This window comes from Cryptomeria japonica, chromosome 4 (assembly GCF_030272615.1).
Source record: "Cryptomeria japonica chromosome 4, Sugi_1.0, whole genome shotgun sequence".
NCBI classification, from domain to species: Eukaryota; Viridiplantae; Streptophyta; class Pinopsida; order Cupressales; family Cupressaceae; genus Cryptomeria; species Cryptomeria japonica.
The window spans coordinates 754,850,854-754,878,748 of record NC_081408.1 but is presented as its reverse complement, the minus strand read 5'-3'; the positions used below and the strand labels follow the sequence as shown (position 1 = coordinate 754,878,748).

The 27,895-nt window shown below is 37.7% G+C and overlaps 1 protein-coding gene across 2 annotated transcripts in view; it reads right to left on the bottom strand.

Moving 5' to 3' along the window:
* The window catches only part of LOC131037879 (uncharacterized), a 52,555-nt gene extending 26,510 nt beyond the window's left edge, over positions 1-26,045 (bottom strand). The window contains exons 1-2 of one of the 2 annotated variants that reach the window (XM_059220131.1): positions 25,549-26,045; positions 1,095-1,253 (exon numbers count right to left, since the gene is read on the bottom strand). In XM_059220131.1, coding sequence (XP_059076114.1) covers positions 1,095-1,253; positions 25,549-25,833 — 444 coding nt within the window. In that variant the 5' untranslated portion in view covers positions 25,834-26,045. The remainder of the gene's footprint in view (positions 1-1,094; positions 1,254-25,548) is intronic. The other variant, XM_059220132.1, reaches the window with a different exon arrangement.
* Between the last annotated feature and the right edge of the window lie 1,850 nt (positions 26,046-27,895).

Below are 27,895 nucleotides of genomic sequence, written 5' to 3'. Positions count from 1 at the left end.
TCAATGATTTAAGGGCAAAGTTAGTAAGGGTTCTTACATAAACCGATTTGTTATCAGTTATGATTATGATTGAAACAGCATTAGACATAAACCGATTGGGATCGGTTATTATTCTTTATGTAACGGCATTTATATAAACCGACAGTTATCGGTTTTTCTTAATGAAAAGGCACCTCCCTTGGATTGATCAAGACATGTCTTGATCGGACATGTCAAGAGACATGTCCAGTCAAGGCATGCCTTGATCTTTCAAGGCTATGCCTATATATTTGCCATGAAGAATGCTGTAGTAAACATCGAAATCAATAAATGTTATCTACAGCAATCTGCAATATAAGAAGGAACAGTCAATACAAACAGTAAAAGATTAAATATATTCCTTAAGCGTTGAAGTAATTCAATAAGAAAGTAAAAGAATATCTAAATTCTTACAACTTCAGATTTTGAACATAAATTTGAATTACATTTACATTAAGAAATATTGAAATGCACTTCCAGCCTACTAGAAATATTCTCCTAGATTCAATAATAGAACATCACAGATCTTCATCAAATGTGGTTTGAACTGTCCTTGCAGAAATGAAGATAGAATCCTGGATCAACTGACTGGTATCTGGGATAATCCCTGTCCCATCTTTTAACAAGAAAATGATGTTTTAAACATGATTCTAGAAAGACAGAAAAGAAATTATATTGAAATCAAACATAACGAAGATGTACCTCCAATCGCATTAGAGAAGTAATTGGGTAAGAATATCCTAACATATGAAAAATAACTTAACATTAAGCACTAAATAAAGGTAAACAAAACAAGCACATATAAGTTTAAAATGGTTAACCCTAAGGAACTAGATTCCTTTTATTATCCAAGGACTAAAGCTTCTAAACGAATAAATGGTGTGGTTGGGATCAGAATCTGCAAGCTTTCATTCAGTATTAAATGAAATCTTGAAACATGTCAAGAGACATTCAAAGCAACTTCAAACTTGACATTGGAAGCAGATATCTGATATGTGTTCAATTTTAGTTTTATTGTTGATATGTGATGAAAATAAGATCAGAAAAATATTAGTAGTAGGAAACAAGGTAATCACCACTCTGAGAGTTCGAGATTGAGAATGAGAATTCTTAGTCTCAGCAGCAGCCATTTTGAAAAGCTGGGTGAGGTCAGATCGTAAGTACAGTGCATCTGCTGCCAAACCTGCCACAATGGCCCTTATCTTACCTACGTCATTTGTGAATTCCCTCTGCCTCTGCAAACACGGAGCATAGTTAATTTCTAAATGAACATTATGGTTAAAACATAAAATTCAATACCATTGATTAATCAATAGAAATAAATATATTGATTCGTGCATACAACATAAAATTAAATATCCCTGGGTTGATTGAAATGCTTCTAGAATCAACAGCATTTTGTTTGCATCAACATTTTGTTCACACTCCATGATCAATCATAAGGATGGTGAGAAAAATAATGAGTGGATTAAAGGTTTAGGTTGATAAGAAGGCTTGATATGTATGGGAAATGAGAAGAAAAACATCTTTGAAAAGAATAATTAAAGTTTTTGGTATGGAAATAGTTATGGGTAGGTATAAGGTAAATTTGGATAATTTAACCAAGAAATATGGCAGGTAGGCAAAAAATTAAAAAACAAATGATGAAAAGATATATTGAAACTCAATTGAAAAGTGAAAAATAAAAATTAATAGAAATGGGTGTAGAACACAGATTTACTAGTCAGAGGGCGGGGGGTGAATCAGTAGTAAATAAAACTTAAAACCTTATTCAATTAAATCTTTTGAAAAACTTATTAAAAGCTTTTGAACTGAATTCTGAAATGAAAGCAATTTAAAACTGAGAACTGAAATCAATGCACCACACAAGGAAGCAAATGCACAAAAAAGTATGTGGAAAACCTGGTGTGGAAAAAACCACGGTGAGAAACGCCGCTAGGATCTACTGTCCTAATCCAGCCTCACAAATAATTCAATTACAATGTTTAAGGGCACCAACACTAAAGAGTCATCAAACCCCTATTCTAAGAACACCAACTCTTTCTGATCTGAGCAAATACTCAATATTCAAAAATACCAACTTTAATGATATACAGATCATAGTACTTCTCAATAAACATTACAATTCATGAACATTACCAATGCTCTCTTAAAACAACTTTCTCATATATACTGCTCTCTTCTATTTACAATGATATCTGCAAAAACATAATTAAATCATTCAAAGATATATCACTGTTAACAAACTTATCCTTGCACATCTTCTTCACAAAATTGACTTTGGCACAGCTCTCCTTCATCAGGTTTATAATCTGCATGATATGCCTCTGCCCAGTGATCTCATTCACACAAATTTCTGCAATCTATTCAATGAAATCTACTCACAACTTCTTCATTAGACTTATAATTACAATGACTATCTGCACATTACAAGACACAACTCTCTCCTTTACATTTGTGGTTTGATTACTTCACATCAGAAATGCTTTGGTTTATGTACTCACACTCACTCTTAATTTCAAAGATATTTTGCTGTTGTTATTAACATAATATAATCTTTCAAAACATACAGTGCTAACAGCAACACATTTATTTTGTTTGATACACAACACACTTCGCACCTGAATCACACAAAATACAAAATATTTACACAAAACCATCGAACAGGTACAGATGGTTAGAAAATAAGTTAGAACTCCCAACTGTCTTCAGTTATAACTAAACTTAGTTAAACCCAATTTTCAGCGAAACAACTTATTTTATTTATTTAAGAAGACCGATATCTTCTTTTGCAGCAGCAATTCCCAGTAGTGATTGCAAATCAATACACAATATAATCTGCAATCTCCAAACAAGTGTTAAAGCTTGATGAACATAATACTGACGTTGCAGAACAAAACCAAATGAAAACAAATCAGCCCATTACTCCAAAATGACTCCCTTCTAACCACATTTGTTGTGCCATCCCTAAGATATTCGAAATGTGCCAATATTTCTGTATTTGTACCTATGAACACTCCACACAATCATTGTAATCACTTCTTGTCCAAGTTTTGGAAACCTGAAAAAATATGTTCAGCAAAGAGTATTGATGATGCCTTCAATACTTTCTTTCTCAGGAGTTTCGATATACAAGCAGTAACCAGATAATACGTGGCAAAAGCAAACAACCAGAAATACGATGAAGATATGCAATCAGAAATACATGAAGTTGCTTGACCATCATCTACACAAACCATTAATCATTCTTCATTCCAGTATCATTTCATCTGCACTATAGTCCTATAAAAGCGAAACCATTACTGCCACCACTGGTTCATTCTATCTATCGGCTCCAAATGTGTTCCCATGTATAAGAAAAAATGCCAAACTATATCTTTTGACTGAATTGTAATGCCTTTTGCCTTGTCTTTCATTAGAAACGATTCATGGTATCAAAGGTATGTTCTCCAGCACCACACAACCTGCATTTTCAGAGTAGGATATGTGCATCGTATCTGATCTTTTGATACATTTTGACATCAATGTCAAGTAGTCTAACAATGGGCGAGAAAAATTCTTGTGGATTAAAAGACCCAAGAACATGAAACACTATGGAGCAAAATGAGTGTAAAATGAAATAAACAAGAAGAAAAACAATGGTATAGGCAATGGTATATGTTGAAATAAATAATTTATATATTAATTATTCACATAATTGCATTAATTCACTAAATAATGTATTATTTAGTTAATTAATTAATTAATTAATATTTATCTCCATGCATAATGCAAACTAGGAAAAAGCAAACTATGTTTAGATTTTCGAGAGTTTCATGCATTAATTAGTCTATTATGCTATTTGTGCATACATGACTTATTCATGCATTGTGTTTCAAACTCTCAGTCTATCTTGTAGACTCCACCATTTAGGGTTTCTATCTTTAGAGTTAGATTTCTTTATAAGAATGTCATATCGTTCATTGTAACTCAAACAATTAGCAATACAAGCAATTCAATTATTGTTATTTGTCTTCAGTTATTTTGCTGTTCAATTCTCTCTTTATGTGTGACACGTATTCTTGCAGAAGATAATTGGGCTTGTGGGATTTGCATTTCACGAATTCTAATGATATAGGCTAAGTTACCAAGTTTTATAGGTGGATCCCCTAGGTCCAGGTCCTGGTCCTGGTCCAATTCTTTCTAGATTCGGCCAAGGTCCTGCCCACAGATTGTGAGTTCGACCCTGCAAACCTGGGAAGAGCCCAGGCAGAATTTTGGAAAATTTCAAGGAACCCGGAGGAATTTGACACTGAAGTCAAATTTTTTAACATTTTTTAAGCATTCTTTTGCCAAAAAGGTCTGATATGTTAAATTCAGTTGATGCTATGAATTGTACAGAACCCCCTTAGGACATTCATGCTTCAAGGTACGCCTCCCAAAGCCTCCAATATGCAGCAAATAGTGAGTTACAAGTCTGCAATAAGTTTTTGAACACACCCAGCATTGAATAGACCCATCCAAATGTAGGAATGGACAACTATAGAGTCATAGACCAATAAAGAATAGGAAACACTCTATATCAGATAGGAAAGCAAGTAAGTATACCCAGCTAATTTCCAAATTCATCAACAACACTCTAGAAAGCCTCAACCTGTACTAGCACCTCGAATATTAGCTCCAACTCATACCAAGACTAATTGAAGAATTGAAAACATTTAGTTTGCTGCTCTAAACAACCTACGGGTCTGCTTGTGATTTGCTACTGAAAAAACATGCCTAGAACTGTATGGCACATCAAAACATGGTTTTTTCTTGAGTTTCCCCATGCAAAACCCATCAATGCTCCACCTCCAAATCAAGGCTCCACAAGATGAAGTGAATAACATCCCCATGAGGTAGCAACTACGCTATCATGTTCACACATCGGCAGCCATCAGTTTGGTATATACATCATGACAATCGAGTTTTGACTATTAATATGGTGGTGTATTTTGCTATGTTATTTGACTATTAATATGGTGGCGTATTTTTAATTTTCTATGTTATTTGACTATTAGCATAGTGGTGTAGTTTGAACTTAACTATTGTTGCATATATGTATGTATTTTTTATTTTTACATGTTTTTGTACTAATGAACCCAAAACCCCAAAAGAAAATTTGGCTAAACCCACAATCCTGAATTTGAACCCGATCCTGAGCTCGAACCAGACAGAACCAGCAACTTAAATTATAGGTATAACAAAAATTAATTGCTGGAAACAGTCTACATTAGTGGTAAATTAAAGGTGGAAATAAAAGAAATGGCAAAGAAGTTGATGGATGGTGGCTTTGTTCAAGAAAAGTCATTTGCAATTGTCGTACGAAGTCTAGAATTTTTTCTAGCTTGTGTAAAACATTATGATCCTAAAAGGAAAGAGATCAAATCCATGGATGGAAAACACCTATGCAGCCTTAAATCAAATGAGGTTGAATTGACCTTTTGTAAACTCACATATTAAGTATTGCTCAAAATAGAGTTGGAAAATTCAAGAAGGCTTGGTCAAACCATCTAGTGGATTGATAAAAGCAAAGCGCCAAGCTTTGGTTGAAATAGAATAAGTCGGTTTTACCTAAAAAATTGAATCAACTAGAATTCAAAGATGAATTCGCAATTTTTATCGCTCTTCTCAATCAAATCATATGTAATGTCCCCTTTGTTGATGTGTTTTTATGCACTTCAAACACAAAATAAAATACCAAAGGTATTCTATCCTCTTTTGATCAAAATCTTCCTGGATGCTAAATTGAATCCAAGATAACTCCAAGGTTTCTTTAGTTAGGTCTTGATGTGTAGATAGCTCAATGGTTGATGTGATTGCTGGTAATCCAAGGGGACTTACGTTGAATACTTGAATGTTGAATGTTTGGATGTTATTGGAACTTAGATTCTAACTACTTGCTTGGAAATAAAAAGGGCAAAAGACATAAGGTTTAGGGATTCTAATCTAATCCTAAGAATATAGGAACGATGGAAAATCTTTTGTGAAACTCAACTAAGCCTTGCTTTGACATGCAAAGCAACAACTCCACAAAGTCTAATGCAATCTTCTAAGGTAAGCACGTGATGTTCAAATCAATATTAACACAAAGATACCATCAAGGTAATGCATATCAAAATGTGAATAGCAATTGAAATTAAGCTCATTCAAAAATTCCAGTTGACCACACAAGGCAAAGTTAAAATCAGCAAATCGCTAGTGGTATGGATATATGGATTTCACCATTGATCATGCACAAAGCTCTTTCATTAATCTAAACAACATGAAAATAAATTGAGAAGTAGAGACCATGCAACTTGTTGAAATAACACATTAAATTCACCACAAATTCAATGAAATCATATGCTCTTTACAACAAAGTCTTGGCAACAATCTTTGCCTTCTCCTAAATTAATTTTTATTCTATCTTCTACTCTATCCTTCTTATTCTACTATTCTTATGTTAACCTTTACAAATGGGAGAACTGAGCCTTTTATAGTGCTCTCAATACAATTCAATGGATCAAATTGATTTACCAATCAATGGCCACAATCTTACAATAAAACCCTAATTAGGTTTTGTAACAACAAACTTCCTTCTGACCAATTAAACCATTACAATGAATTGGACACATGTCCATCTTGATTTCTAACCAATGAGAGAATAGGATAGGTAAATAAAATAGTACTTGATAAGGCGCCATGTGTCCCTTGCTCCACCATGAGATGAATCAGGTTCATTGAACTCGGACCTGCTGATGTGGAAGTAACTTGATTGACTTGAATGCGAATAGGATGCCACATCAGCCTCTTCTGAAACTATCTCCATTTCTTGATCACGTTCACTCTTCTTTACTCTAACTTGGAAATTTTCTTCTTTGTGATGCATTCACAACCTCAACCTTTGAATCATGAAGTATTTCCTTCCTTAACCTTCTTTAATCTTGAAATTCCATGCCTTGGATTTGGAATATGTTGTTGTCTCCTTTGGAATCCATGTGATGTGTATCCTCTTCATGCATCTTTGAGGTATCTTCTATCATGTTCATGACCTTGATGTTGAAATGTGAACCCTATGCTTCCCTTGGAATGTTGAGCTAGACCTCAACGTGTGGATCTCCTTGTTGACTTGGCTCAAATGTGTTGATGTTGTGATACTCTCTATCTCTACACTTTCGAGCTTTCAACCTCCCTCTACGATGCCAATTTTCCTTCTCCAAGTTGCCTTGATTCGTAGTGGTATCTTCCCCTAACATGTTCATGTGCGAAGCTAGAAGTTAGAACATTTGAAGGATGATTTAAAAATTAATTTAAAAAATATTCCCAAGTTCTGATTTCTTCTTGTGAATACCAATGCTTTCAGATTTACAAAATCAAAACTTAGAATCATTTATGTTAAATTCTGAAGATAGCATAATAATGCATTCAATTTGTATTTCAAAACCTGAATTTTGTGACCCTGGAGGTCTGATTATCACTCAGAAAATCTGAGATATATCTTTCCTTCTTAACTTCTGGAACAACTGATTAAGCTCTGCAATTTAATCTCTGAGTTACTAATAAAGTTTAATCAACACTCAGAATTTGGAAACGATTTGGGCTTTGGTCTTTGACCAGCCCCTTTGACTCTTCTTTCCCATGACTTGATGTTTGAAAATATTTTCTCTCCAGCTGTATCTTCTTAGGGCAATTTCGTGACACTTGATTACTTTCTGATTTTCAGTTCTCAAGATGAATTCACTGAGTCTTCCTTTTATGCAGATCCAAAGCAACTCCATTTGATTGAGGTTGGCGAACTCCCATCCTTAAGCAAGGTTGACAATACTTCTTGAAGCAATTTTAAATTAACCTGTTTGCTATGCAAACTTTGAAGAGCAGAGGTAATTTAATTTGAATTTGTTTCCATCTAAAAGGCTTATCTTCCCTTACATATATGGCTTGAAGTTGAAAATTGCACCTTTTCATCTTCCCATGAAAGCCGGCTTGTATTTAATCAAAAAAATTTCCCATTTTGCTTCATCTTCCAGCCAACTTCATCTTAGGCATTCATAGTTTATTATTTTTTGGTCGGTAATAAGGAGTATTATTTATTAATAATTTGAAGATGTACATTTAACAGTATGGGTAATAGTAATATCAACTTTCGGGCTTTGTACAGACAAAAATCAGAGCCATCTTCACCTACCTACTCAGCCCACCCCAACATCATTAAAATAAAAATTCCCCATTGACTACCCAAATGACACAATAATGGCATAGAACCCACATTAACCACCCAAATCTGGGAACAAAAAGCCAAAAATTATCTTCAAGGTACCACAAAAAACATCAACCCCGTCATAGTACATTCGATTAACAGAAGAACACAGAAAGACAAAGCAACAGAGCAAGCCAAAAGAGGAGGCCACCATGCCCGTTACTAACCATGCACACCATCACAGAGGCTTGTTGCCACCCAAGTCTACCGCCGCTCACTTCCTTCCCGGTTCCCTACACGTTATCGCCACCATTGCCATCTGCCAGCACCATTGCACCACCCCCAACCAATTCCCTTTGTCTAAGAAGAATTTCCAACAAGCCACAAGCAATGAGGGCTTCCACCCTTCTCTCATTTTTGATGAAGCCAAAAGGCCACCTCATGAAAGGGACCAATTCATGCAATTCGGCCAACACAGGGTCTTCAAAACCCACCCTCACGTCAAAGCCCGCACCAGGAACAACCCACTCCAAAACCGAATTTAATCCCACCAACCATTCATCGACCGCACCACCCACAATACATTCTTGGTGGTATCACCTAGCTCCAGTCCCCAAGCAACCACCATAGTCACGATATCCATATTCATCCTATATTGGTGTTTAGCTTCCAAAAACACCTTCCTCAACATAGCTCCATCAAACGGATAAATTTCTCATCCCCCATTTTGAAAAGCCCCTTCAATCTCCTCATCAAAACCAGCCCAAAGAAAGCAGCTTGGGGCTTGAAAGTGAGAAGGGGGAAATTCGCCTCCATACTAGCACCGCCAACCCACAGAAGCAGCAAAAAAGAGAAGAAAGGCACGGTCGAAACCAAAGCCTACCAATTTATTGCCACAACAGCTTGACCTTTCACATTAATCAAATCCCCTACCCCTTCATTAATATCGTTATCATCATTCTAAATGCCAAAGCATTTAATCATCAATTGGAATGTTGCGAAAATCTTCTTGCCAGTTCAGTCCCTCGCTCAAGCAGGTTGTTGATTCCATGCCCAGAATTCAAACAAGGGCGACTCTAAGAGGAAATCTGCTGGTCAAGCAGTCCTAAGCCCAAGACAACTGAATATTCGGTGTGTTCTTTAGTTCATCAAGCCTTTGGAGGCAACATCTTTCAAGCACCTGGCGACTCTGCAAACATTTGGTGAATCTGTGGTATGTTATCAATCTCTGGTTGAGAGGGTTCGTATGCTATTTTAAGCATTTTGTTAAACAAACTCCATCTCCTTCAAATGCTTTAAAATGAGTTCATATCATGGGTGTAACTTCTATTCACCCCCATTCTATGAGAATCCCCTCCTTACCAGCAGGACCGAACTAGGACTGCTCCTAGTTTCAACCCAATCAGCTTCACTTCAGCAATAGGTGGGTACTTTCCTAATGCTTGCCACCCACCCACCCCTACTCAAACTTCTTGGCAGCCCAACCAGCCCCAAGATGATGAAAAAGTGCAAATTACATAAATCAAAAGTGTGTTGCTTGATATCACCAAGCAACTGGAGGAGTTGAAGAGGCAACAAGAGTGGGATTTGCAACAAGATCAGCTTGCTTATCAGGGTCAGCTTCAGCAACAACAGTTGGGAGCCCAAAGACAACATGAGGAGTTCCTTGCAAGGCAGCTTGCCTCTGCTAGGAAGGAAGAAATTAAGCAACTAGCAGCCATAGAGATGCGGCTCATGCAGGAAGAATGGTCTGCCCCTAAGGTGCCCAAATTTGAAATTCCAAGTTTCAGACAGGGGAGTACTGTTGTGACGTATTCACACATCGCCCCATTGTAAATGGGGACCCCTACCTTTTTGCTTTCTAGGGTTAGTTTAGTTTGCTTGGTTGCCTAGTCTTGGCTATTAGTCTTTGCATTAAAGGGTCACCAGGGGGCTCATTAGGATAGCAAGCTCTGCTTGAGTCAGGTGGATCTCCTCAAGAATTCAGGTCAATTGAGTGATTAGGGGTTATTTAGATCATTCCTAGGGTGTTTTTTGTGTACTATCCGATCGCACTTCAAGTTGCTAAATCAAACCTTGGTTGAGTGCATAATGTCCTCCTAGGTCCCATCCCTTACATCAAGGACAGAGCGAATTCGCCTTGAGAAGTCTGGAATGTCATCCTGATCCTCGAATTTCCTGAAATTTGGCTAAGTCTGGAATGTCATCCTGATCCTGAAATTTGACTAAGTCTAGAAAATTGAAGAATCCTCCAAAAACTAGATTTTGCATTATAACTCCTGGAGGTCCGAAACCACTCTCAAACATCCTAACAATATATATGGAATATAACTTAAAGTATAAGAAAGAAGAAAGATATAAGGAAATGTCACTTATACTTGAATGTTATATTCCATATATGAATCCTGATGAAGAGGCTAAAATGTCAAATTTCGCTCCTGACCCTTCCGAAGGGTCCAGAGCGAAATTTCATAAAGGACCTAAGATTTCACCTAAGTCAAAGAGAGGTTGAGCGAATTTGCAAGGATATGGAAGGAAATACATCAAAAGGTTGAATCTAAGGCAAAGTCAAGTCAAATTCAAGGTAAATTGAGCCTAGAGTGGGAATTTCGCTCGTGACCCTTCCAAAGGGTCCAGAGTGAATTCCTCCATAAGACAGTCCACCTTGATCCAAACTACGAACTAACTCATTCCCAGGCATTAGTGAAGGCAAAGCATTCGTTTGGATGAAGAAATGTGAGAGATGAAGTCAAGATTTGAGCCTAAGGGTAAATTTCGCTCCTGACCCTTCCAAAGGGTCCAGAGCGAAATTCTTGTAAGACACTATTTCTTCACAAAATCTTAAAGTAGATGCCAATTTGAGGAGCAAACTGACTTGATGATGATAGGAGGAGGCCTGAGAAGTTATATCCAAAGCAAGGAAAGGAGAAAGGGGGTGTGAAATGAGCTCAAGGAGGAATTTCGCTCCTGACCCTTCCAAAGGGTCCAGAGCGAAATTCACATAACCTCTATGTTGCTACTTGTTATGGCCAAGTTTTTGACTTCTAAGGCATGGTTTGAAAGACTTTGATGTGTTCTTGCCTTTGAAAAGTGGATTGAGGCAATGGAGTAGTGAAAATCAACCCAAAATATGAATTTCACTCCTGACCCTTCCAAAGGGTCTAGAGCGAAATCCTCAATTTGACCCTCTATTTTGCCTAAGACATTGAAAAGTGAGGATTTTGAGCTAAGTGGATGGCATATTCACTTGATTATGATGAAAGGAGGTTGGATAAATCAAGTTTGAAGTGAATTGAGGAGAGAAGAAGTGTGAAATCAACCCAAACTGTGAATTTCACTCCTGACCCTTCCAAAGGGTCCAAAGCGAAATTCTCCATAAACACTATTTTCTTCCTTGTTTGGGTCAACATCCTTGTTCCTTGGACATAGTGGCGGTAGATTGATATGTTCTTGCCTTAGGAAGTGATTGAAAGTGAAGGAGATGAAGGATTTTGTCCAAAACATGAATTTCGCTCCTAACCCTTCCAAAGGGTCGAGAGCGAAATTCCTCAAAAGCACCTTCTTTCCTTTGTGTGAGGTCAAAACCTTGGCTCTTATGGCATGGTTGAAGGTGGAGTGATATATTCTTGCCTTTTGAGGTAGATTGGAGTTGAAGAAATGAAGAATCAAGCCTAAATCTTGAATTTCGCTCCTGACCCTTCCAAAGGGTCCAGAGCGAAATTCTCAAAATCTCCTTTTTTCTTCCAATTTTGTGTTAAATCAAACATTGACCAAGGTGAATTGAGCTTGAAGATACCCCTAGGCATGCCTTTGAATAACTTGTGATCACCAAAAGTGAAGATTTTGAGCTAAAATGTGAAAATCGCTCCTGACCCTTCCAAAGGGTCCAGAGCGAAATCCTAAAAAGGTCCTGTCCTTGGCCATGGTCTGGAGCGAATTTCTCCTTTCAGGCCTTCTTGAGAATCAAGCGAGTGTTGTCTTCATGAGAGAGGAGTCCAAAGGTGAGAATCATGGCATCGCAAGGTAAGAAGAAGGTAGAGTTCAACCTAAAGGAAGAAAATCGCTCCTGACCCTTCCAAAGGGTCCAGAGTGAATTTCTTCATAGGACACTATTCCTTGCTCCAATCTACAAGCTAGTGCATTCCCAATCAATTTTGAAGCCCAAAGACTTGTTCTTAATGACTTAAGGGATGAAGAATGAAGCTAAGTGAGGGAAATCAAGCAAATCATGAATTTTGCTCCTGACCCTTCCAAAGGGTCCAGAGCGAAATTCTCAAAATCACCTAATTTGCTCATGATGGAGGCTAAAATATGAATCCCTAGGCCTTGGTGGAGAGAAGACTAGTATATACTTGCCTTAGGAAGCAATTTGGAGTAAGGAAATGATAGAATTTGGACCTAATCATAAAATCACTCCTAACCCTTCCAAAGGGTCCAGAGCGAAATCCTTTGAACTCCCTATTTTTCTCCTTGTTTGAGCTAGGCAAGAGGCTAATTGTGTGATCATGATGGGAAGAGGTTTGAAGGGTTAAGTTCAAGATTGTGAAATGATGAAAATATGAGGTCTAATTGAGCAAAATGACAAAAATCGCTCCTGACCCTCCTGACCCTTCCAAAGGGTCCAGAGCGAAATCCTAAGATAGCCTTATTTCTTGCCAAAAACACTTTGAAATTGACATCACTTTGGAAGTAATTGAGCAAGAATGAGATGGGGAGAAGACATAAAAGCCAAACTTAGAAGTAAGGTTGAACGAAATGGTCAAGATTTGTGAATTTAACAAAAATCGCTCCTGACCCTTCCAAAGGGTCCAGAGCGAATTTCACTATAGGGCTTGTCCCTGGAGAGGATCTTGGGCGAATTTCATCTTAATGCTTTCTTGTTGATGATTTAAGGTGAGAAATATGTTAGAATGAATATATTATGTACATTTAATCATCTTTTGTTTGTTTTGCAGATCAACAAAATCAAGATGGAGGAAGATTAGGCCAAGACAAGGGCGACTTATTCCAGTCCCATCAAGACCACCAAAGACAAAAGAAGACCAACCAAGGTCAGTGCAAGGGTACGTTGAAGAAGCACATAGTTTCAAAAGAGTTAATCAAAGTTAGCTTCTCAGAATCACCAAATTGAGTATCAAGAGAGATACAAGCAAGTACCAAACAAGGTGGCATCCCAGTCACTATTCCCCTAGTCAGATAGCTCCACCTCAACATGTCCAGATTCAATGTACCTGACTCACTAGTGATGGCACAAACATCGAGGCACCTGCCCCTGCTTCCTATTGGTTCTCAAATTTTGATGTAATTTTCTCATTGGCTAAAGGAGTTTGTTATAACAAACCCTAATTAGGGTTTCATCTTGTAATCCTAGCCATTGATTGTAAATCAATCAAAGCCATTGAATTGTAAAGAGCTCCCTATATAAAGCTTTGGCTCTTCATTTGTAAGGGTGAATAGTTAAGAGTTAGCTAATAATAGTTAGAGATTAGTCAATAGTGAATAGTCAGTAAAAATAGAAAAGCAATTAGAGTCGATTAGGGAGAGAAGGCAAGGAATTGTTGCCCTGATTGTAAATGAACTCCATTTTCATTGAAGTTATGGTGAAGTGTGTTGTTTCTTTGCAATATGCATGGTCTCTTGTTGAATCTTCATTTTAGATGGTAAATAATTAGATTGAATGAAGGAAGTTATTGATTGCCCTTGCGTGGAATCCGCCTAGTCCAAACCACTAGCCTCTTGTTGATTGTAAGTGCGCCCTGCGTGGTCAATTGGCATAGAATGAGCTTAATCTTAAGTCGTTACGCGTCTATTGTTCATGCATTAACTTGAATGGTGATCAGTGTCTGATGGTGTATGATTTGAATATATTCGAAGCATCCCTTAGAAGATCGCACTGAGTTGGTGTCGGATTGTTCAACCTGATGGTGGGACCTAGCCCAGTAGGACTCCACCTAGTCATTCATCCATGTTCTTGCATTCTAGGTCTTAGATTAGATTCTCCAAACCCTGTATCTTCTACCATTTCTTTATCTTCCAGTTAGTAGATAGGATCCAAGTTCCAGCAAATCAAATGCTCAAGTATTCGAATGTAAGTCCCCTTGTGATTCCAGCATAATCACATCATACCACAAGAGCTTATCCACACATAGAGAACCTACATATAAGAACCTTGGAGTTGCCTCGATTGATCCTTAGGCGAAATCTTCAACATTCGAGGAAACTTTGTTCAAGAGAGGATAAGATACCTTGGTATTTTATTCTGTGTTCGCATGTGCACAAAAAACACATCAACAGGTACCCTCTAAGCCTTTGATTGAACCTCCAAGATTCAACATCCCAAAATTTAGAGGCTCCCAATCCACTATCTCATAGAGATGCCCACCTCAGGGGTCTTCTCCTATGCAAGAAATTCAAATGCCTCAGCTTCCCTTGCAAAAATTTTCACCCACTCAGTGCTCTTGTCCTGGTACTATTTCGCTCTTCAAGGGCAGACCTGTCATATGGAGAGTTGATTGTGCCAGTGAGCGGGGGAAGGAAGAGTTGCAGCCTACCATTTGTGAGCTTTCACACGCTCATGAGGGTGCATTGTCAGACTTGTTGCATAAGGTGATTGAAGATAATCACTCTCAGGGAACCTCTATCCAAGCAAACAATGACAACAAGGAAGAGGATTCATTCCTCTTATTTGATGAGCTTCCTTTCTTCCTTAAGAATGAGGAAGAGGACATGCCCACGGTTGATAAGGTCTCGAATCATCAATAGATGGAAGTCAAGGATGAGGGGAAGCTGCAACATGAGCATGAGACTAAGCTGGAAGTGGCAAAGCATGGACACATTTTTTTCCTCAAAGATGAGGCAGTTGACATGCCTAGGGGTGTCTCTCAACCTATGCATAACATCACAATAGAACCTACGTTCCAAAGGGAGGAGCTTCATACTCCTCCCAATAGTCATCAGGATTGTTGTGATGTGGGGGCGCTTCCTAGCACGGAGCGAAGCATGGAGGAGATTGATGAAGATCAATTCTGGGATGAGTTGGAAATTGTTTGCTCATCCATCCATATCCAATCGTTGTCTCCTCGACTAGAAGAGTGCTATGAGCAACGACAATAGGGGATTCATGCCTCATTAGATGAGTCATCAATACCCACCCTTGCCAGCCAGCAAGATATCAAGGCAGTTGAGCCAGATAGCGAGATCAATGTTTTTTGCTCGAACTTAGAATTATCAAGAGGGTGTCCAATCAGGCATCTGGCACGGATTGAGCTCTGTAGGTCATCCCATGTCATGCTTACCTCTAAGCATGAAGTTGAGCATCAAGGAGAGCAAGTTCTTTTCACCCATCAGCCTGAGGAGGACAACATGCAAACATGGCTGAACTTCATTGTTCTCAAGCTTTGGGAGGCATTCCAACAGATTGTCGGGTGCCTATCTTTTTTCTTTTCCTGGCTGGTTTTTCACAAACATGAAGAGCATCAGAAGCTGGTTAGGAAAGGCAGCTATTTTGACAAGCCTGCCAATAGCTTTGTTTGATTTTCCTTTCCATATAAAGCAATGTAAATAATAGACCATAAGTTGTTTTGCTTTCATAAGTGCTTGTGCACATGCCACGTTCTCCTTAAAAGGGTGTGCGCTCTAGTTTCTAGTTTTCCTCCAAGTGATGGCACACACATGTTTTGGGTCTTTTCAATGACTCAGTGCCCAATGGATGCTCAAGGCTTCTGGACTTCATGCTTAGCAGGCAAGCATCCCCAAGAAATCGCCAAAAAATTTGTCATTTTATGACACCTTGGTCCATTGGCAAGAACCGATCAGAGATACATTCTATGGACCAGCGTTGCTCCAAAATTGATCAAGAGAAGACGATGGAATCATGAGGTTTGGAGTGTTGCCTTGTCAGAAGTTCTTGGGCCCTCTCTTTCTCTTTCCCACGAACTCTGGAACCCTGAGGTTCTGAAGTTCTTTGCCTTAGCCGCTTTCTTTCTTGCTCCGGAACTCCGAAACCCTGAGGTTCCAAAGTTCCTTGTCCTTTTTTCTCCTTCCCTCTTCGGAACTCTGGAACCCCGAGGTTCCGAAGTTCTTAGCCTTCCTTTCCTTCACCTCTCCTCTTAAGCTTCTCCTTTTCCCGAAACTCTGGAACCCTGAGGTTCCAAAGTTCTTTCCCTTGTTTTCCTTCCTTTCCCCTGAACCCTGAAGCCCCGAGGTTCCGAAGTTCCTTTCCTCTCCATAGCCTTTCTTCTATCCTTGCCCGAAACTCCGGAACCCCGAGGTTTCGAAGTTCCCTCCCCTTCTTCTCTCCGGAACTTCGAAACCTCGAGGTTCCGAAGTTCCTTTTTTTCTCTTCCTCTCTCTATCCCGAAACTCCGGAACCCCGAGGTTCCGAAGTTCTTTTCTTAGCCTTTTGATGTTCTCCGAAAACCCCAAGGTTCCGAAGTTCTTTTCTTAGCCTTTTGATGTTCTCCGAAACCCCGAGGTTCCGAAGCTTCTTGCTCCTTCCCTTGTCTTCCTCACTTCGAGAGTCCGAGCTTCCTTCCGACTAGCGACACTTCCGGATGGCGTGATTGACACTCAAGGCTTTAAATGCTCCAACAATTTTGGTGACTTGTGCACTTTCTTTTGTGGAGCCACAAGGGTGCATTAAATGTTTTTGGCAGGATTTCCATCAAGGGAGGTATGGGGCCATGCTTGGTGACTTATGTCATGTTTGACTTTGGAAGGTTAGTCAATCCACCTTCTCAAGATTGCCCTTTGTGGGTATGGCTAGGTTGCTTGCATGTACAAGTCAAGTGCATGCACTTTCCTGCACCTCCAGACTGACATACAGGGGTCATGATCACTCTTGTAACCAATTTTCTATATAAAGGTTGTTGAGCAACATTGTAAAGGGTTCTCTCTCTGCTGCCTTGAGCTTTCTTATGCTCTTCTCTTCTCTTGAAGACTTGAAATTATTTTTGCATTTCTGCAACTGTAAGTTTGGCCTTTGGCCTTCGAATGAATTGAAACTACCATTCTTGCCTCACTACAACTTATGCATGTTGTGTATGTGTTCTTACCTCCATTATAAGTGTATGTTTGTGGTTTTCTTTCACATGTATGTTGTGTTAACTTATTTTTTGAGTGTGACTTGTGGGAATCCTTCTCCCCTCTTGATACTTAGAAAGTTCTAACCTCCACACATGCGTTTGGTTCACTCATACAAGTGAAGTTTGTGCATCTCTTGGGCATTTCAGTTGATTCCTTGTGCCATTTTGGGTGGGGAGAGGAACAATCTCTTCTTGGTGCATCACCTCCTCCTATTTCAAGCATTCTCTTTTCCCTTTACCTCTGCAATTTGTTAGGATAGGCCTAGGAGTTAGTTTTGAAGTGTTGAGTTGGTTCAACACCTGCACCTCGATTGAGAAGGAAGTCGACCTTCTCCGGAGATTCAACCCCCTTGCGCAAGGTCCCACACTTCGGGGTTGTCTCCATGTTTCACAAGGTTGCTGAGTTGATAGCTCAGCAAGGGTGCGAGCTTTTGTGATAACAAGACCCTCAAAGGAGATGTGGATTCTTGGAGGCGAGTTGTTCTCTCGTTATGCATGGAGGATGGGAATATTTATGTTCTCTCATGTTGTAGAGATGTTTTACAAGTTCGACAATCAAGAGATCCACTCATGAGTCCAATTTGGTGTTTCTTGCATGTGCAAGGAGAATTAGTAAAGGTGCTTCATCAAAGTCTATAGAAGGGCTATTGTGTTCAGTCCTTGTAGGATTTTGTCTTTTGTTTGGATTGATATGATAAGAAGGAGAATATGGACATCGGTAGTATTTAAACAGTATTAGGGAGAGCAGCTGGCTATAGAGATCCTCTACTTGTTAAACTTCTTGCAAGTATGGTCTGTCAATGATAAATTCACTGGAAGTGAAAGTGGGAGAAGTTCTCATATGTAGGTTATCATGTGCAACAAGATTCAAATAGCAGCTGCAGAACTAAAAGTATGCATAGACATATGGTTCTATTTTCATTTCATGTGATGTACTTTCTCCCCATGTTCACACTAAAGAGGAGTGCTAGGAATTAGTGTTCACATAGGTTAGGAATATTATATTATTAGGTTTGTTTATTAAAATATCATATATTGGTTGCACGAAAATATGTTTCTTAGTATTGAGTTATTAAAACAACTCATTATATTTAGGGAAGCAGTTTAGGGACTTTACAAAATAAGATATGAAAATCCTATAAATATGTAATGTATGTCAAAAGAAGAGATTATATTATTATTCCATGCATAAAATTATATTGGATTCAATGACTCTGCCCATATTTTTTTCAGTCAAATCATTAATGAAGCTTGGTGTCATCCAAGAGGGTAGGTGGGAGCAACAAGAAATGGCAGGAGTTTCAAGTCGGAGAGGGTTGAAGGAAACTCATACCACATGCAAAGATCAAAGCAGTGGAGAATCACAGAACCGGGGTAGACCAGGAAGTCATGCTAAAAGGAATATAATATAGAATAAAGTGAACAAGGTAACCCCGGCAATGAAGGTTGTTAGAATCAAGGTTCGAGGATACCTCTAAAGAGATACCAACACAAGGGATGGCAAAAAGTCCAACTCTATGAGATGTATTTTTTGTTGAATTAAAATGTGAAGTTTTGAGCTTTCAAGGTTGAAAGAAAAAGAGTGCTTGAATAAGGAGTGGTCAAAAGTTTGACTCTAAAAGACTTAAAAGAATTTTTCGGAAAGCAATGGATCAAAGTTCACGGAGTAGCGAAGTAGCGGAACAAATACCAAGAGATGGGATGGACAAATAAGTCCAAGCATCTGATGAACTAATGATGTCAGCATGATTGCATTGAGACTGCTTACATCAGCATGACACCAACAAGGAAAAAGTTTATTAAATGAAGGTATCAAGGATGAGGCAAATCTAAAATTCTAGTGAGGAACTTAGTGGGAAACAGAAGGATGTCATACTTTCAAGGATGGGCATGCTAGGGGCAAAAGTCTGAAAGAGATGTTGGGATATGACGTGCCAAAGAACCAAAAAAATTAGAGGAATTTTGACAAGGACTTCAACAGTTTTAGACCTTTGAGGTTGAGGAAGATGGCACATAGGTGAGAGAAACCCTGACACTTCGAAAGGCCAAAAAACTAAACACACGAGCAATTTACAAAAAGCTTCTAGGCGGCTTTTGAGATTGATAGGAAAGGCATACAAGCATGGGTATCCCAATACTCTATTAGTCAAGGAAAACACAACCATCACCCAAACTTCAAACATGTTATGGATTTTGGGCACCATTTGACCTCTAAGGGATCCAAATAGATCAGTTATCAATGTTGGGTGAGATAGGATCAAATGCACAACAAAGAGGCAAAATGAAGTAAAATGAGACACAATGAATTAGGATGCCAACATCTACCAAAGAACAGTGCGAAGTGATATTTGGTCTTCATCATCCATCACAACACTAATAGACTTCAACTAGGCAATCATAGCGTTGGGCAACCATAGTGTTGAACATGTTCAAAGTGTTCAAATATGTGGTCACAATCACCCATTCTCGATGAATATTCCTTATGCAGAAAAAGTTTATTCACCAAAGATTTGATCTAGTAAAATTTTTTAACTTCACCCGAAGGGATTCATGATTGATTCTCTTGAAACATTTAGGACTACTAAATTCGTCAAAACAGAGTCAAATAAGGCTCCTCACTGTTTTGTCCAACACATCCCATACATTTTGTTGCATCAACATAGATTTACTTCCAAAGACTGCATCCCATGGATCTCAATCTATTAGCAAGTTCTCCATTTTAAGCTTCCATAGCTCAAAATTTGTGTCATCGAACTTTTCTATCTCCACCTGACATGTGCTTTCCATTTTCTCCTATTTACAAAATCTCCTTTACACACAACTCCCACTAAAACCAAGATTAACATGGTCAAAAAATCCTTCTAAACCTATCCTAAGATCTCACAACTAGCCAAATTTTGATACCAAGCCAAATAAAACTTCCCATATTAAACTAAGTGGAGAATATTGTAGTAAAGAAAAATATATAGTTTTAGACAAGAAAGAATAAAAACACTCAAAATAGATGACATAGTGTACACTTTGGGAAAACAAACCAAGTCTCCAAATCTCAAACCAATTTATTATCAGTAAATTTGATTACAATACAACCAAGTTCAAGCCTTCACAAAGGTCACACTAACATACAATTCTAGAGATATTCCAGCAACATAATAATACCTATTATGACATATCATAATATTTCCATTATGAGCACTCAATATATAGCCAAAACCAAAACCACAAACTATAAGTGGTTTCTAAAACCATGGATTAAATTAGTCACCCAAATCCACGCAAAAATTCCAATGACCAAAATCATGGTGAATTAACTAACGGTCAAATAGAAACAACTATTGCCAACTTGAACACTCCATTTGGTTGTATCATCCTTTTTGAAAGATGCTCCTTGATTTTCTCCTAGTTCACACTCAACTCCCTCTTATTATGCTATTTCTTAAGAACTCTTATACACTTTACAAGTTGTCATAGTTGCATTTAGCAAGATCCATGATACTAAGTGAGACTTACAAATTGGCAAACTCGAAACTACAAGTAACACATAGTACAACAAGTGGAAAATTGCACTCAAATCAGCTAAATTGATTGTCAACACACATAATCATTAATCAATTGTCATGCCCCCGCCTTCACACCCCAGATTGCAGCATTACTGGCAATTAAACCTAGGTGATAATAATGATTTATTGCAAGGGGCTGACCAAGGTAAAAAGGAATATAATAATCGACAATTAATTAAAGGAATAATAAGCAGTTCATTCTATAAGGATGCATCCCTTGCAAAGAGAAGGGGTGTGCATCCTCCTTATTAGAAGATATAAAAGAGAGGACAGTTCATTTGTAGAGGGAAGAAAGGAAGAAACGATGAAAATATAAATCAAGGAAGGATAATAGACAGGAATGCAAAGAAAATATGGAAGGGACTATTTCAAAGAGCAGAAATTATGAAAGGTTGTACTCTTTCAAAGGGTGGTACTTGTGAAAAATTCTCCTGCAAAATGCAGACATGATGAAGAGGTGTGAATTCTGCCTCACATTGGAAGATAAAAAGGGAAGAAGGTTTCAATTGAGGAGGACATGCAAGAAAGATTAATTTGGAAAATAATTTAATATTCTCAAAAGGCAGCAAAGGAGGGTGGTGACTCAATTCTCATGAAAGGTTGTGACCCTTTCACCAATAAAGTATAATGGAGAAATCATTCCAAGCATTCAAGGATCACATATCAATCATCTCTCATCAATACATCAAATCAACACTCATACAGTAATCACTCATAAATCCATCAAAAGCAATCATCAATTATCAAATCAAGCAAACAATAAATCAGCAAATCATCATCATAAATTATCAATTCATTCAATCAATCAAACATACAAAAATCCATAATTCCAACATCAACTATTGAAGCATCAACCATTCTAGCATCAAATAATTCAAATATCAATCACTAAGACATCAATCATTTAAGCATCAATTCTTTTAAGCATCATATAAGAATCCACTCATCAATCCCTCAAAAAATAAAGAGAAATCAAGCTATTAGCAATAATCTAGCAAACTCCTTAAGAAATCAGTTTAGTGTCCTGCAAACAGCCTTCCAAGTTCACGAAAGATGAAAGGACAGCCCTCCTTTCATGCTCTTATCAAGTTAAACCAGATGTCGAAGGATGGCCACCCTTCCATGTCCTTGGGCTTGATCAAGGAGGGCCAGCCTCCAAGGTGTACTGGGGGATGGAAGGGTGACCGAGATTCCATGCTCTTGGCATGTCAAGGACAACCAACCTTGAGAATTGCCAGTTTGCAAGTGTTTCCAAGGAATTCACAATGTGATTGGCTGCAAGGAATATGCTATGATATATTAATCTAAGTATCATTGAACTTCGACAAGTCAGTCTGAAGGAAAATTATTGCAGAAAATCAAGATAGATCCTATCTTCTGAATTATTCATAAAATTATGAGTTAAATATTATAATAAAATTTCTTCAATTTTGATAAAGATATTTATAAATATATTGCAATTCTCAGTTTAAGTTTGAATTGTTGTTTTAAGACAAAAAACAGGAATATCCCAAAAAGGGATATTACATTGGTAACAGAGCATGATCGGCCAGCCTAAGGATCAAAAAAAAGGAATGTATTCCCCTTTTACATTTTCAGCACTTGCCTAAAATGAGAATTATGTTCTTCATACATTCTACTAAAGGCCAAGATATCATCCAAGTAAACAATCACATAGTAATCGATAAGTAGCCTAAGTAGCTCTTTCCTCAACTTCATAATGTTATTTGAAATATTGCAGAATCCAAATGATGGAAAAAACTACTCAAACAATCCTTGCTCAGTAATAAAAATTGATTTCCAATCATCTTCTTCTTTCATTCGAACTTGGCAATACCATGATTTCAAATCCAGCTTTGTAAAATACTTATCATGTTGTAGTTGACCCAATAAGCCATTAATTCAAAGCAGCAGGTACCTATTTTTTTAATATAATTTGGTTCAATACCCTATCATCAACACACACTCACCAAGTTCCATCTTCCTTGGCACAACTGCAAATGGAGAACCTCAATGCAAATTGATTGGTCCAATCACACCTTGCTCAATGACTACCTTTAGCTGCAATTTAACCTCAATAGCCTCTACAACACTTTGACAATGCAGCCCATACAAACTATTATCTCAACCTCCAAATCCTCTTCTTTTCCACATAGCAACAAAGAGAAACTTTTTGAATTGCATCAATGGGCCTGTTGGATCGAGAAACTCTAACCATGGAGATCTTTAACCTATTGGCACATGATCTCATTTGTGTTGGATAAAGATCTTCTCATGCTGAATATTTTGCTACATTCCCTGAAAAGCTCTGTCATCTCATAACATAATAAGCTTGCCTGTATACCTTGAATTAATATCATTAAGCTGATGGTTGTTGAGTGGTAAAGGTTGTTTAAAATTATGTAGAAGCAAATCTTCTATCTCCCATTCTGACAAAATTAACTATGGCTATGAAAGAGAGCTGTACTATCACTTCATTTGCTAGTCTATCTGCAGGTTTGTTGCTTTCCTTAAAGCAAACTGAAACTCAAATCTTTAACATCTGCACTTCTTCTAGAATGTAATTTAACTTCCAATATAACTTGCCCTTTAATTCAACCATTTATAACAACCTACGAGTCACCTTCTACTTCTAAGCACTTACAACCCAGCCCTTTGGCTGACTGCATATTTTCTAATAAAGCTAAACTCCCCAACATGAAGTTCAAAGTGAAGTCTTTATCATTCTAATGTACTGATTTTTCCCTTAAAAGTGGATGGCATCTCTCACATGGAGATCGGGACTTACATGAAAGACACCATAAACATATATCATCAACAAACACTTCATCCTTAAACTCCGGATTAAACCATATGTGAATTTACATTGCCTTGTTACTCAGATGTCCACTCTTTGCTTCAGCCATCCTAAGTCTAACAGATAAGGATGACCCATGGTTTTCAACCCAAGCTCACCTTACAACTTTTGGCACATTAGGTTTGCTTGCGAGCATGTACCAAACAATGCATTAATCTTCTCACCCTTGACTTGTATCTTGATAATTTCGGGAGTTCTTCCTCTTGAGAACTTTCACCCACTATAAATGCACCCTTACACACCATGGCACAAGACAATCTATCATCAAAACCGTAAACATTGTTACACACATAACAAGATTTAAAGAACAGTCATAAGGATGTTCTAAATAATCATGAGATTTGTTGAAGGTGTTCTACAAACCCAAGATAACAGTAGTTGAGTGAAACAAAGTCAAAAAAACATATAAGACATAAGAAAGCATATGGAGGAAGGTTCACAAGGGTGTAATGCAAACTAAAACAGTCATGAAGACCAAAGGCTGTGATAAGTATAGGAAAACATTGCAAAGTCAAATGTACAATGAACAGAGGATAAATGAATTTACGGTCCATCTCTGTTAAATGGCAGCTCTTTATAGATGGAAGATATTTCATAATTTCTTATATAATATAAATAAAATCTAATGGTTTTCTTTGGATTGTTCTAAAGAGTGCAACCACAAAAGCAACTAAGTTTGTTGCGTCAAACTAACCTACTCGTTGCCCTCTCATCCAGGACAGCAACGTTACTCCAAGTAAGTGCATGTATATCTAGGCATTGCTTATGGGGCAATTGGTCAACAGCAGAATTACATCCTAGGGCAGCAAACCAATTGGTTGACCAATTACCCTCTTATCCATGACGAGTATTACTCTACTAGTATGTGGAGTTGAATCCAACTGTTGACTATGGCACAGATGGCCAGCTGAATGGTTTCCTCCACACCATTGTGGGGTAGTGCTTGTCCGCTGCCCGCTGTTATGGGGTACTAAGGTATCCTTTAAAGAGTCCTTACTAGTAAGTTAGAATGCCTTCAGCGTCCACCTTTGTAAGGTACCGCTAGATTTTTCTCAGCTGGTGCTGCTCGGAGAATTTTGGAGCCTTCAACCTAAAACTTGGTCCGATGCAATTTTGAATTTTTTCGCTGAGGAAAGGCAGGAAACCCTAGAGTTCGTAAGCAGATTAAAAATTCCTCCCAAGTATATATTTAAAATTTGCCTTATGGCTAAAGCAGGGCTAAGTGATTGCTGAAAGCTCTGGTCTACCCTCATCACGGCGTATTGTAAGGCAGTGGTTCCATAGATGTGAGGCTTCTAACTTGTCTCTTTGGGTTCTACTTAGAAATTTCAGTACCGGTTTCCATAAAGATTAGTTTCGTACAAATAAAACTGGGGTAAATTATCCAGCCAACCAATCGCCCCGAAACCAACGACTGGATTCACTTTCAATTCAATTTAGTATGCGAGTGCAACAAGCAGCATTACAGACTGGATATGTTTTGGGGCATTCTAGAAAATTAAATATGAATATTGATGAGAAAATAAAGCCCTATCTAAAATTTTAAAATGGACATACTTTTGAGAACAATACAACATTGAATATGTATGATCTATCAAATAAAAAATTGGTCAGAATCCAAAATTGCAAGTAATGGTACTTCATAAATAAGTAGTTATGAGTTTTCCGTAATCCATAAAATTAGTAGGGAGTGCTTTTGGATTCAACTATGCATCACAAAGTTAAATCTAAAAGCACTCTCTACTAAACTGGAATGATTGAACAGACTTACTTATCGATGAAAAGAGCAAATTGGAAAGTTTAAGATTGCAGATGGTAATAATTCAATCATACCCATGTGGCAGAGTGACCCAATGTAGCAAAGGCAAATCGGTGGTTAGGATTAATAGTTAATTTAGCGTGAACAAAGAGTAGAATGGCTTGTTTGACAGAATCCATGCGTGAGAGACCTTGCCCTTTGGCGCCCACAGATTTCAATTCCGTTTCCATTTGGCGATCTGTGTCTATGCACAAAATGATGTCTTCGAAAGAATGTTGGAGTCTGAGGAGATTATATGATGGCACCACTGCCATGGGATTAGCTCCTCTCGCCTCGACTGAATCCGCCGTGGATTGCATTTTTTTCCTTCACAAAAAACTTGATCAATCTGTTGTTACATTCTAACATTTATGAAGCACTAGCATTGTATCGGATCGCTATCGCAGAGCTTCCGGAAGTTTTCAAATCCCTAAGACTCTGGGACGTATGTGAAATTGGGGTTTACTTCATGATCTCACGCAGCTGCTTCTTTGTTTTAATGGGGAAATTAAACATATGTGGAAACTCTCTTAAATTTGTGGGGCAACTATAATTTATTTAATAGTTTAGGAATTGGAAATATTTTTGAATGAATATTTTTTATTTAATTTCATGTAATCAAGAATAATAGTAAAATATTTTAAAAAGATGGTATGCAATTAAAGTAAAAATAGAATGGAGAGGAACCTTATCATTAAGATTGTTTCAAACATTTATAGGGACAAAAAGTATCAATTGACCCCAGTCAATGAGAACATCTTCATCGAGAGGGTTATCTGAGAGCTATTAAGCATAAATATGAAAGATAGTCAATTCTAGGTGAGGAACTTTGTTTGGATAGGGTCAATCAGGAGCACCATGATGCTTCTAAGAGGAGGTGGAAAGCAACCTAGAAGGTTGAGATCAACCACAACGAGTTGCATTGTCTCTAAAACCAAAGGGTTGAGAGTCATGGGTGCAATATTAGTGAGATCCATTGTCACATCTAGTGAGTTGGTTATGTCCATATTGATACCCTTAAAAAGGAGAGGAGGGATTCAATGGAACTTTGGTAACAATATAAGGGGTGTTCCCCTAATGATCTAGTAGCTCCTCTATAGATGTGCAACTTTAGTAGCTTGCATCTAAATAGGCATAAGCACATAAGAGCAATTTAAGGCTTTAGTATACACAAAATAGTGAGTATCAACAAAACAACCAAAGAAAAAGGTATTATTTCTATCTTCTCAAATACTAGAGTGAATTTCCACCATGAAGGCCAATCTCCAAGCAGAACCATATGCCAAAAAAAAGGATTTAGTCAAAAAGTCTTGAAAATGTCATGAATCTAAGTCCAAGCTTCTTGTGCTCTTGGACAAAATTAGAAGAGGTGCTTGAAGGATTCAACTTGTCCATACGAGACAAACAATCACCCGAAGGAAGGCCTTGGTAAAGAATGCACTGGGAAAAGTCAATCAATTTAAGCACTAAGACTATGGAACAAATGCATGGAACTTACAATGCCAACTTCCAATAGAGGTTTGAAGCTACCACTTGAGATTTGGTTGATCAATTATAGAAAGATGAGGGAACAACCACAAATAGACCTTGTTAGGTTTGTAATTTTAAAATGTTGTATTTAGGTACCATTTACAATCCTTTCCCCAAGGCTTAAAAGTGCTAAGCCTTATTTTATGAAGCATTTGGATAGGTATAACATCAATCATAATCCAAACAGTCAAGTGTCTTGATCTTGAGTAGAAAGCTTAAATTTCAATTTGAACTCATGCTGAGAGAAAAAATTCTTCATTGCATTGTTGAGAAAGTTTGATAATATGCAAATGCTTCTCTTAAAGAATTTGAGGGCATGAATCCATGGTACTTTAGCTATATGACAATCTTGACTAGAGAGAACCAAAGACCACTAAATAGATTGTTGATTGATAGAAAAGTCGTTGCAAAACTCATTTCCTATCTAATGAAGCTAAAGTGATAGTTTCTTAGGACTTTCATATTTTTTTTATGACAAAATGTAACATAAACCCTGTTTAACAAAAAAAAAATTTATAATTTACCAAGCTTTTACAAATTTAACAACATGGATCAAGGCATAAATGCATAAATGTCTCTTGATGGCATAAAAGACTAAAACCAACATTCATTGCTTATTACAACTATTGTTTACAAACATATTGTTTGAAACTCCATTACATGAAAGAGATGTTTACACAAAATATATCATCAATACCTTAACACAAGGGACTAAATAAATGTCTCTTGATGGCATAAAAGACTAAAACCAACATTCATGGCTTATTACAACTGTTGTTTACAAACATTGAATAAAACATAGTGTTTGAAACTCCATTACATGAAAGAGATGTTCACACAAAATATATCATC